This window comes from Sus scrofa, chromosome 14 (genome assembly GCF_000003025.6).
Source record: "Sus scrofa isolate TJ Tabasco breed Duroc chromosome 14, Sscrofa11.1, whole genome shotgun sequence".
NCBI lineage: Eukaryota > Metazoa > Chordata > Mammalia > Artiodactyla > Suidae > Sus > Sus scrofa.
The window spans coordinates 40,091,817-40,103,836 of NC_010456.5; the positions used below are offsets into that span (position 1 = coordinate 40,091,817).

The 12,020-nt window shown below is 44.7% G+C and overlaps 1 protein-coding gene across 6 annotated transcripts in view; it reads left to right on the forward strand.

The window, feature by feature from the left end:
- BICDL1 (BICD family like cargo adaptor 1) overlaps nt 1–12,020 on the forward strand; it is a 121,078-nt gene that overhangs the window by 87,353 nt on the left and 21,705 nt on the right. For 4 of the 6 annotated variants that reach the window (XR_307437.3, XM_021074227.1, XM_005670702.3 and 1 more), the window contains exons 3-5: nt 6,708–6,824; nt 7,677–7,688; nt 9,561–9,707. Coding sequence is in view for 5 of the 6 variants with exons in the window: in XM_021074227.1 (XP_020929886.1) it covers nt 6,708–6,824; nt 7,677–7,688; nt 9,561–9,707 (276 nt within the window). In the remaining variant the exon portion in view is untranslated. The remainder of the gene's footprint in view (nt 1–6,707; nt 6,825–7,676; nt 7,689–9,560; nt 9,708–12,020) is intronic. The other 2 variants (XM_005670703.3, XM_001928043.4) reach the window with 1 other exon arrangement.

Genomic DNA, 12,020 nt, shown 5'->3' on the forward strand with positions numbered 1-12,020 from the left:
AAGTAAAATTTTTTGAGAACATTAGAAATAAGTATCTAAAGAGCAAAACATATCATAATATCCAGTGGTGACAAGGAATCAGGAAGCAGGCATATTTGTAGTCCGTCAGTAGGGATACAGTAAATTAATCCAACATTTTTGTTTTGTCTTTTTGCAATTTCTTGGGCCGCTCCTGCGGCATATGGAGGTTCCCAGGCTAGGGGTCGAATCAGAGCTGTAGCCACCAGCCTACACCACAGCCACAGCATCTCGGGATCCGAGCCGAGTCTGCGACCTACGCCACAGCTCACTGCACACCGGATCCTTAACCCACTGAGCAAGGCCAGGGATCTAACCAGCAACCTCATGGCTCCTAGTCAGATTTGTTAACCACTGAGCCACGACGGGAACTCCTAATCCAACATTTTTGAAGGATAGTTTGGCAGTACCAATCAAAATAAATATGCATATCCTTTTACCTAGCAATTCCACTTTTAGGAATTTATTCACTTACAGGGTATTCTCCCATAAGCATAAAGATGAATAAGCAAGGATGATTTTTGAAAGGAATATTTATAATAGCAAAGAATTGAAACAGTCTATAAATGCTTATGAATAGGGACTAGTTAAATAAATTATGGTGTAGTCATAAATACGAGATAGTTGTTTAAAGAAAAAAGTAGGGTAGGTCTACACATTGACATGGAAAGATGTTAAAATACTATATATAGGAGTTCTGGGTTCGATCCCTGGCCTTGCTCAGTGGGTTAAAGATCCGGCGTTGCCGTGAGCTGTGGTATAGGTCGAAGATGTGGCTTGGATCCTGTGTTGCTGTGGCTGTGGTGTAGGCCGATGGCTACAGCTCCGATTAGACCCCTAGCCTGGGAACCTCCATATGCCGTGGGAGCAGCCCAAGAAATAGCTAAAAAGACAAAAAAAAAAAAAGAAGAAGAAAAGAACAAATACCTGAGCTAAAACCATACCGTCTTTTTATTTTCATCTGTGATTACAGATGTCATTCCTTTTAAAATTTTTTGTTAAAATATAGTTGATATTTATAATGTTGTGCCAACTTCTACAGTACAGCAGAGTGACCCAGTCATACGTACATATACATTTCTTTTTTCAGATTATCTTCCATCCTGGTCTATCCCAAGAGATTAGATATAGTTCCCTGTGTTGTGCAGCAGGACCTCATTGCTTATCCATTCTAAGTGTAATCATTTGCATCTACTAACCTCAAACTCCCAATCCATCCCACTCCCTCCCCCCTCCCCCTTGGCAACAAGTCTGTTCTCTATGTCCCTGAGTTATGTTTCTGTTTTTTAGATAGGCTCACTTGTGCTGTATTTTAGATTCCACATACAAGTGGTATGGTATTTGTCTTTTTCTTTCTGACTTAACTTCATTTGGTATGATAATCTCTAGTTACATCCATGTTGCTGCAAATGGCATTATTTTGTTATTTTTATGGCTGAGTAATATCCCATTTTATATAGGTACCACCTCTTCTTAATCCATTCATCTGTTGATAGACATTTAGGTTGCTTCTCTGTCTTCGCTATTGTGAATAATGATGCAGTGAACATAGGGGCGCATGTATCTTTTTGAATTCTATGTAGTTTTATCTGGATATGTGCCCAGGAGTGGGATTGCTGGATCATATGGTAGTTGTATATTTAGTTTTCTGAGGAACCTCCATATTGTTTTCCATAGTGGTTGTACCAATTTACCTTCCCACCACCATTATGTGAGGATTCCCTTTTCTCCACATTTTTTATTTATGGGCTTATTAATGATGGCCATATAGATGTCATTCTTTGTCACAGTTTTGACACAGCTGCTATTGGCTGCTTGGTTAATCAGGCACAGAAGCCGGAACTCGTCATTTTAAGAAGTAAACTGTCAGTGCCATGCTTTCCATTTTCTGCTTGCAGAATGAGTTTTTCCTGATCTCACCCTCACCACCAGGACCAAAAAAGGGTACAGGGCCATGATTGCTACCCTAAACCTAGAAGTAGAAAACAGTTTTATCTCCAAGAAAGGTGTGACTTCTGGATATTTGCTGACTATGAAATAGCTTATCTTTGAAAGGCTACCAGGAGAACAGAACAGAAAGGTATGGCTACCAAATATTTCTGTATTCCCTATGTTTTTAGCTTGACCCATGACCTTCATGATGTTGGCTGAGTCTCTTCATAGACTGTTCTCAGTGCAGACTCTATAAGTGGACTGTGCCTATCACACAGTGCCCTACAACATACACATGGTGTTCTGTACCTTAGTTTAAAAAAAAAAAAAAGAAAAACCAATTGATCCTAGTTGCCCTAAACATGTAGCAGTGCGGTATTTCTTTCCTTTATTTATTTCTGTAAACTTCAGTGATTTGACTGAATCCCACAAAGTGGGATTTTCCTGAATTAGAAATAGGGAAATGGACATAGCTTTAGACCTGCCCTTTTGTGTGTAAAGGGGGAGTATATCTATAATTTGGGAAAGTGACACTCAGGTTAAATGATGCAGATAACTTGTACCTGTGTCTATGCTAGAACAGGACCTCTAATCTGACCGCGTGTCCTTTAACTTTTTTTCCTTCATTCCATCCCTTAGTGCATATCTGTGGCTTGGTTGTCTCATGATTCATGTCAAGATGGTAATGCTTGAAATGAGATCAGCTTCCTGATCCCTCAGCCGAGCAGGTCCTTTCAGAAAGACCACTGTTACCTGGGCTTACTCTTCTCCTTAAAGAATGTCAAAGAAGCTCTAAAATTCATTGTGGAACTAAACTGGCTTTCTAGCCTTCCTGAAAGCATTTAGAACATTAGAGTTATATACAAACTGCAGAGATTATTATTTAATTTATGTGCAGAAATAGCTAATATTAATTTTGTTAGGTCTAAATATCTAAGCTAGTTTCCATCTCTGAAAAAGAAGGAAATGGCATACTTTGAAAGGTGTAATAGCTCCTTGCAGATGGTACATATATGTCTGACTGATCTGTCCCCTCCATACCATCACAGACAAATGATTGACCACCTAGTTGAAGGTGGCTGTATCATGGTGGGAAAGTGCATAACCGGGAGGCCAAAGATCAGGGCAGTGTCCCTCCCCCTCAGTCTCCACCTTCTTGACCTTCTTGACCAATATGAGGCCAGCAATTCCTGCTGCCCTTTTTTTTTTTTTTTGTCTTTTTGCCTTTTTCTAGGGCCACTCCCACGGCATATGGAGGTTCCCAGGCTAGGGGTCTAATCGGAGCTGTAGCCACCGGCCTACACCAGAGTCACAGCAACACGGGATCCGAGCTGTGTCTGCGACCTACACCACAGTTCACGGCAACGCCGGATCCTTAACCCACTGGCCAGGGATCAAACCCACAACCTCATGGTTCCTAGTCGGATTCGTTAACCACTGCGCCACAATGGGAACTCCAGCAATTCCTGCTTCTTAGGGCTGTTCGAGATTCAAATGGAAGGTGTGGGTTAAAAGCTCTTGGACATGTCTGAGGAGTAAGCCATTTAAAGGAGACATTATAACAATGGTTAGGGGCTCAGCCTCTGGTGTCATTCTTCCTGGAGGGAAGAAACAAGTTTTATTTCTAGGAAGATGGCTTTGAGAGGAGCCTAGTCCTACAGGAACATTTCTCATAACACCTGGGCTAGATGTGTAGCCCTCAGTGCATCTCTGTGGCTTGATTGTTTCATGATTTCATGTCAAGGAGGTGATGCATAGAATGAAATCAGCTTCCTGAATTACCCAGTGCTTTGCAAATCTAAACATATCTGAAACCCTGATAGTCAGCTGAATTCAGTATAGGCAATCAAACTGCAGCATTTATAAGAGGAAATTTTCCTTATGGGCCCAAAGAAATCTCAAGTCTTAATAAAATTGCTTAGTGTTTTTTTAAAAGAAAGAAAGAAAAGCCTTGCTAAATTGGACTCATAAAATTGGTTTCAATAGTGAGTGATAGGAGTTCCCATCGTGGCGCAGTGGTTAACGAATCCGACTAGGAACCATGAGGTTGCGGGTTCGGTCCCTGCCCTTGCTCAGTGGGTTAAGGATCCGGCGTTGCCGTGAGCTGTGGTGTAGGTTGCAGACGCGGCTCGGATCCTGCGTTGCTGTGGCTCTGGCATAGGCTGGCGGCTACAGCTCCGATTCGACCCCTAGCCTGGAAACCTCCATATGCCGCAGGAGCGGCCCAAGAAATAGCAAAAAAAAAAAACCCAAAAAATAAAAAAATAACAATAGTGAGTGATAGAAATAGGAAAAACTATTTCAAGATACTGTATAAAAAGACAGTAGTGCAGTCCTAATTTCAGGGTGAAACAGTCCAAAATTTAGTATTCTCATGCTGTCGTTTATTGAGATGTGGTGCAAGTTCCCGTGCTTCCCTGATCTTGTTGCCTGGGTACTCAGTCGAGGGTAATATTTTGGTTGTGACAATTGAGATAATGCATTGAAAGCATTTAGCACAGTTCTTGGCACATAGTATTCGGTAAATAATACTAATGTTATTTTTAGGCAAGTATGACTAATATTGTGTTTCTAAGTGATTAAGAAATCTAAGGGAGATCCCATTGTGGCTCAGTGGGTTAAGAATCCAGCTAGTATCCATTAGGATGCCAGTTCAATCCCTGGCCTTGTTCAGTGGGTTAAGGATCCAGCATTGCTGTGGTTGTGTATAGGCTGGCAGCTGCAGCTTGATTCAACCCCTAGCCTGGGAACTTTCATATGCCGCAGATGCAGCCTTAAAAAGTAAAAAAGAAAGAAAGAAATCTAAAACAAGCTGGTAGTGTCTAAAATTAAATTTAGAATAAGGAAGAAAAAGAAATGGTTTGGGAGTTCCCGTCGTGGCGCAGTGGTTAACGAATCCGACTAGGAACCATGAGGTTGCGGGTTCGGTCCCTGCCCTTGCTCAGTGGGTTAACGATCCAGCATTGCCGTGAGCTGTGGTGTAGGTTGCAGATGCAACTCGGATCCCGCGTTGCTGTGGCTCTGGCGTAGGCTGACAGCTACAGCTCTGATTAGACCCCTAGCCTGGGAACCTCTATATGCCGCGGGAGCGGCCCAAAGAAATAGCAAAAAGACAAAAAAAAAAAAAGAAATGGTTTGGTTTTCTTTTGTGTGTGTTTTCTAATTGTTTGAAAATTAGCACCAGAGATTGATCCTTGAGGCTCTATTGTTGGGAGTAGGGGATGGGCTCTGTTGTTGAATCTGTGGGACCAAAAACTGATGGACAATTGATTATATAGCACTTGAAGATAAAAGGAACTATTTGAACATGTAACCATTACTGTGAGAGCCTCATTGAACAGCTAGCCTACCATTTCAACATTATTACCATCCCACCTCCTCTGAAAGCCTTTCCTAACTATTTCTGCCCACCATGATCTCTCTTGAGAACCCATAAAGCTTACTGACCCCGATTGGCCTCAGAGAGGTACTGAGGTGATTACTGAACCTGTCCTGTGGCTCTCCTTAGTGGGGGCTGGGCCGGGCCCTCAGGAGGATGACTGACTTCTTATCTTTCTAGGGGGGCATTCTTTCAAATACTCTTCCCAAGTATTCAAGAGAAGGTGCTGGCACATGGAATGGAACTTGGTGTGTCCTGTGTTTCAGCATTAGAGAATAAATGGACTGAGTGGGAAATGAGCACCTCAGCTAGCACTCCTCAGAGAACTGAAAGTTGGAGGAAAAAAAAAAAGTCCTTGAGGAATGAACAGCAAAAATCTTAAGAGACATGACAGGGTTTTTGTTTTTGTTTTTTTGTCTTTTTAGGGCTTCACCCACAGCATATGGAGGTTCTCAGGCTAGGGGTTGAATTGGAGCTGTAGCTACTGGCCTACACCACAGCCACAGCAATGCCGGATCCTTAACCCATTGAGGGATTGAACCTGCCTCCTCATGGATACTAGTCAGATTCATTTCTGCTGAGCTATGACCGGGACTCCCTACAGTCTATATTAAATAGTGCCCATGTTGAGTGGAAGTAAGAAATACAGAGATGGGAGTTCCCGTCGTGGCGCAGTGGTTAACGAATCCGACTAGGAACCATGAGGTTGCGGGTTCGGTCCCTGCCCCTGCTCAGTGTGTTAAGGATCCGGCGTTGCCGTGAGCTGTGGTGTAGGTTGCAGACTCGGCTTGGATCCCGCGTTGCTGTGGCTCTGGCGTAGGCCAGTGGCTACAGCTCCGATTAGACCCCTAGCCTGGGAACCTCCATATGCCGAGGGAGCGGCCCAAAGAAATAGCAAAAAGACAAAAAAAAAAAAAAAAGGAAAAAAAAGAAAAAGAAATACAGAGATGATTTGTCTGGAAGTGGGTGGGAGAAATAAAGGAATTTCTAAAATAGCAAGCATATTGGTCTCATTCTTTCATGTAAAATACTGAAACGGTCTCTCAATTTAGTAGATGTTTGCTGAGCTTCTGCTGTGTGCAGAGTCATAATGATGATAAAACATTTGAGAACTTAATGTTTTCTACACCTCTTTCCTCCGATCTGCAAAGTGATCTTAGACACGTACAGAGTCCTTTATGGTGGAGGTAGGGGTAGGGGTGAGTCTTGTTTGGATGTGAGAGAACAAAGCGATCAGGGGTAGGAAACCAGCTTCTCATCCTATACTTCTCAAAGTGCAGAGCTGCGAAGAGATGCTTGAGAAGTGGAGAGGCAGAAATCTGAACAGGCTTCCTTTGCCTAACCTCTGAATCAGCTCTAAGGTCTCTTCTGCTTGTAGGCATCAGAAGTTGAGAGAAAACTCTCCATGCAAGTCCATGCCCTCAGAGAAGACTTTCGGGAGAAAAACTCATCAACCAACCAGCACATCATCCGGCTCGAAAGCCTTCAGGCCGAGGTGAGCCTCCCTGTGCAGCAGTGCTCAGATGGAAGTGCTTTTCTCATTGGAGGTGCTGCCAGACCTTCTAGATAAGGAGCCCTCTGAACAAGAACCTGCTCTATCTAAAGTCTCTGGGGAGACATATCTGGGAGAAACTGAATGGGGAACACTTGATCCTTAGGTAGCCTTTTGTCTAGAAAAATAAGGTTGCTCAGAGTTTTTGCTGAATGTCTTGAAATTATGAATGACCTACTTTTTTACTGAATATGTTGATCCCGCCAGAAACATCCTTGCTAACCCTAAATAGAATTTGGGAAATGGAATCTTCCCTTTCTCTATTCCATTTGGGTCCACTTCAGTCCATTTTAATAGGGCCTAATGTTCTCACCTATAAACTGAAAGTAATAGAAGTTTCTATTTCATAGGGTTATTATGAGGATTTGATGAGTTAATACATAGAAGGCAGTATGTGTGGTGTTGGAAGGAAGTAATGTTTTATTGAAAGCATATGAGAGGCCAGGCCAGGTTCTTTTTTCCACAAGGGAGAAAAGTAGCACTTAGGGGGCAATACTGTGAGAATCCAGTTGTTGAGGGTGAGGAGAAGGGAAAAGCCATATCACCAACCCAAACAGAAGCTCTCTCCTAGGGAGGTTCCCACCTAATCTGCTCCCAAGACCTCTCAAGTGTCTGACCAGCAGCGCTTTGGCTGAATTACTCTTTGAAGAACAGTTTAGGGCCACGTGAACACTCCCCTGCTTCATAAATGACATGAACATGTTTTTCTAAAGTCTGTCGATGTCTTCTCTTTCCTCCTGCCTTTCACTCCCTTCCTTCCTCCCTTCTCTTGGAATTCCTCCTGGTATTGAGCAGCAGGTTCTTGAAGTAAGTAGTTTGTGCATGTGGGTTTGGCATGCCTGTCTGTGACCCATTTGTGTGCATGATATACTGTTCAGCTGCCTCTGCCAAGGTCTTGTTCCTCCAAGTCGCCTCTCTTCCTCCCCTACCCCCCAACTCACTCTTTCTAGACCCTTGTGACACAGGGTCATTCCCAGGAATGTTTATGGCCAGATTTGGTCACAAGTTTCAGGGTGTGTATGGTAAAGTGAGGGAGTTGGCTGTCTAATGCCAATTGCTTGCTTCATCCATTAACACTGTGACTTTTAAAAGGAAGCTATTGTTTCAATCAAGTTAACTTCATGTAACTCTGAACTTCTACTTTTTTTAAGGGGTTGGGTTGTGTATCAGATCTGTATTACCTCTGACTTCACCGAGTGGAACTTGGGAAACAAAGATGATCCATGGGAAGGAAAATGCAAAGGTTTTCAAATTTAAATGAAAACCAACTAGAGTAAGAATTCCCTTCATGTGGGTAACATTGCTTCAGTGCAGGGGAATAGTGGACCCATTCACAAAGGGCCTGCCCCTTTCAGTCCCTTACCCAGGTACACACTTTAAGAGACTGTTTCTTTGTTTAGTCAGATACCTGATCCCTCTGGACAAAGGCCACATACTTCATTTCCCCAGGACAGCATCCTATCTGATCAGTGGGTAGCCAGGGAAGATCTGTGCTCTATGAACACAGCTCTAGTGCAGAGAGTGAGAACAGCCAGAAAGCAGAGGAAGAGTAGATTTCATAGGACTTGGGACAAGTAGATATTCATTTCCACAACTCCCCCAGTAAAGGTCTAAAGTTGATTCCCCTCAGTGGATTGTTACCATGCTAGACTAGAGAGCACAGGTAACATCTTAACCATGACCAGAGAATATTCATGAGAAGCTTGTTAAGAGATCAGTCTAGCAGGGAAGTGATAAATGGCAGGAGCTGGGGGACCTGCAGGACTCCAAGGCCACTAGCAACTGGGGGGACATGGACAGGCTTCCCATAGCCCCTAGGCAGGGCAGGGTTCTTGGCTGAAGCATCACAGGCCTTAGGAAGTCCTGTGCAGCTTTTCACCCTGCAGATCTTGAGGCCAGAGAAGACTTGGCATCTCTTTGCTCTTTGCCTCTGTTTTCTCACTGAAACAGAAGAGACTAGACAGAACTTCCAAAGGTCTCTCTCGTGAGACTAGCTAGGTACTCAGTGTATCAGCCTATTTAATGAAAGGAGAGAAATGGCTTTTCTATTCACAAATTCCCTTGCACAAGCAAAAGATGTTTTGAGTAGAAGCAGTTATTTACTTATGACCGTGTCCTGTTCCTTCTCGGGACATAGGGTGATGCAGGCACTGCTATCTTTTCTGTATCCTGCTGGCTCTACGGCTAACCAGGGGCACCATGTCCTCTAGAGCCCACTTTTCCAGCAGAGGGGTGGACAGAGGAGAGCCATGGGATATGAGAATGCAATAGCTCCAGAGGCTGTCTTGGGCATTTTCTTGTGCTCAGGACTTGAGAAAGAAGAGTGGTCCTGCAGGTTAGATTCCACTCCCCCATAAACTGGGGTTGAAGTAAAATCTTGGGCAACAAGGTGGGGCCCTCCTCTGTCTTATCTGTGGAATTTCCAGAGCTCTAACCTTCCCTGCCTCTGCCTGGCACCCCACATTCCAGCTTCCCCAGAGCTCACCTCCCACCCTTTCCCAGACAGGTTTCCAGAGGGGGAGGGGTTTTCTCCTCAGCTTAGGAGTTCACAGCTATTGCCTTAGAAATGGGGGCACCAGGCCCCTGGGCAGAGCCCTTGGAGAGACACTGGGCTTCATATTTTGGGGCTGTTCCCTTCCTCCCTCCTGACACCACCCCTGTGGCTCTTCACCCTTTCAGATCAAGATGCTGTCAGATCGGAAACGGGAGCTGGAGCACCGTCTCAGCGCCACCTTAGAGGAGAATGACCTGCTCCAAGGGACTGTGGAGGAGCTACAGGACCGGGTGCTGATCCTGGAGAAGCAGGGCCATGATAAAGACCTCCAGGTACTGGGGCAGAGAAGCAGTCATAGGTAGAGGGCCAGATCAGAGGCCAAAAGGAAAGGCTGAGAGGCCAGTGCCACTGCTGGGGTCAGGAGTAGGTGAGCTGAGGTCCCTAGGCAGGCCTGGTTATAGTTCTCCTCAGGTGCTACCACCCAGCTGGGCTTTACCTGCCAAGAACAGGTGCATTGTCACCACAGTCCTCCTTCCAATTTGTTCTGAGCCACTGACCCCGGGAGTTGTTTCACTGAGTTCTTTCTGGGCTGTTAACATGGCTGGAGCACCAGGAGTGCTGTTCTGCCTTCCAGGTTTTGTGAAATCTGCCAGAGATTTCCAAGGGAGCCTGCAACTCTGTGCTTGGCTCACAGTGCTCTCTGTTGCTGCTGCCCCAGGCCATTGCATTTAGTTGACCGTCACCGAGCAGAAACCAAGAAACTGCCCACTGAACACAGCAAGACTTGTATCCTGCTTCTGCCAGTTGCTAGCAGAGACAGCAGGCTGACCCCTCTGTGAGCTAACTAGCTTCTTTTTTCTTCCTAAAGGAAATTGCTTCATGGCTCTATTTGTCCCTATTTGGGAAGTGCTACCAGGCCTCAGCTGAATCCTGAAGCTCACGCTTGACAGGAAACAATCCCCTAAACAAAAAGATAATCACTCAGCTGCCCCAAAAATAGCGTAGCACCTGCTGCCAAGAAAGCTTTGCAGTTCTGGCCCAGGAGCACCTGGAGCCTGTGGCTAAGAGTGTACTGTTCCCCCTTGGGCGTCCTCTGAGTGTGTCAGGGAGTGGAGTGGGTTGCAGCAGTGTCATTTGTGTGGAAGGGTTCAGCCAAGTATACTCAAGCACCAGGTAAGTCCCCACACAAAGACCAGGCCATAGAAGGTCGCACTGGCTCAGCAGTCAGCAGTTAAAGAAAGCCCTGTGTCCTGGGATAAGGAGACATCTTAGGCTGAAGTCACTTGACACCATCACTTAAACTGCCGTCTGAGTGATTAACCTCTTTCAGGGCAAATTAACAGTCTTTCCTCTCTCCCTGTTTTTTGTACCTTCAGCTCCTAACTTCACGTAAAGTGGAGCCTCGGTAAATGTTGAATACAAAATGATGCTGGCTACAGCATCACAGCAGTTTTCAAAATGTTGCTGGCTATGGTGTCACAGCAGTTCATATTTTAAGGTTGACGGTAATAGCCGTGAACATTTGTAAGCTGCTTTACAGAGAACGGAGTGTTTTTGCATACATTCTAAACTGAAGCTTAGAGAGATGAATCCTTTATCCAAAGTAGTGTAGTAAATCCTTGATAGAATCCAGAAGAGGACCCTCAACTTGCTTTAACCTGCTTAAGTGATAACTTCCACTGTATCAACTTGCCTCTGCAAGTCAGTGTTTCCTCAGCACTATGCCATCAAGCGCTCTCCTGAAGGTTGCTCTGGTAGCCTGTAGAGAGAAGAAAAAGAAGTACAGAAAAACAGGAAAATGGCCCTGCCTGAAAGGAACTTTTGGTCCAGCACAAACCCCCAAGAGGGTTTCAGATCAAGGATGGAGAGTTCCTGTTGTGGCTCAGTGGTAATGAACCCAATTAGTAACCATGAGGATACTGGTTCGATCCCTGGCCTCGCTCAGTGAGTTGAGTATCGGGTGTTAACGTGATGTGTGATGTAGGCTGCAGACACAGCTCAGATCTGGCATTGCTGTGCTCTCCTTAAGGGGTTGCTAATTAGTTCTTTTGTTGAAATGGCCTGTACTGATACAGAAATAGAAATTTCAGCTCACTCAGGGAACAGGTGAGTCCTAGATGTGGCCTTGGAATGTATCTAATCCCACGATTCTAATCCTTTTCCCCAGATAAGGGATGAGAGGAAGGCTGAGCAGGCAGGGCAACAGGCCTGCCACAAGCAGAGTAGCCCACTTTTTAATCTGGTTCACTGGGTAATTGGGGTTCTACTGCCACAGATTTTTAAAGCACTGATCAAATCCAGCACTGATTTTTTTTTTTTTTAGGTTAAGCAGGAATAAAAATTATTTATTAAGCACCCAGTAAATTTAAAAATCAGGCATTTCGGGAGTTCCCATCGTGGCGCAGTGGAAACAAATCCGACTAGGAACCATGAGTTTGTGGAATTGATCCCTGGCCTCACTCAGTGGGTTAAGGATCTGGCGTGGCTGTGGCTGTGGTGTAGCCTGGCAGCTTGTAGCTCTGATTAGACCCCTAGCCTGGGAACCTCCATATGTTGCAGATGCAGCCCTAAAAAGCAGAAATAATAATAATAAAAATTTAAAATAAAATAAATCAGGCATTTTGCCAAATTTTTTTTTTTTTTTT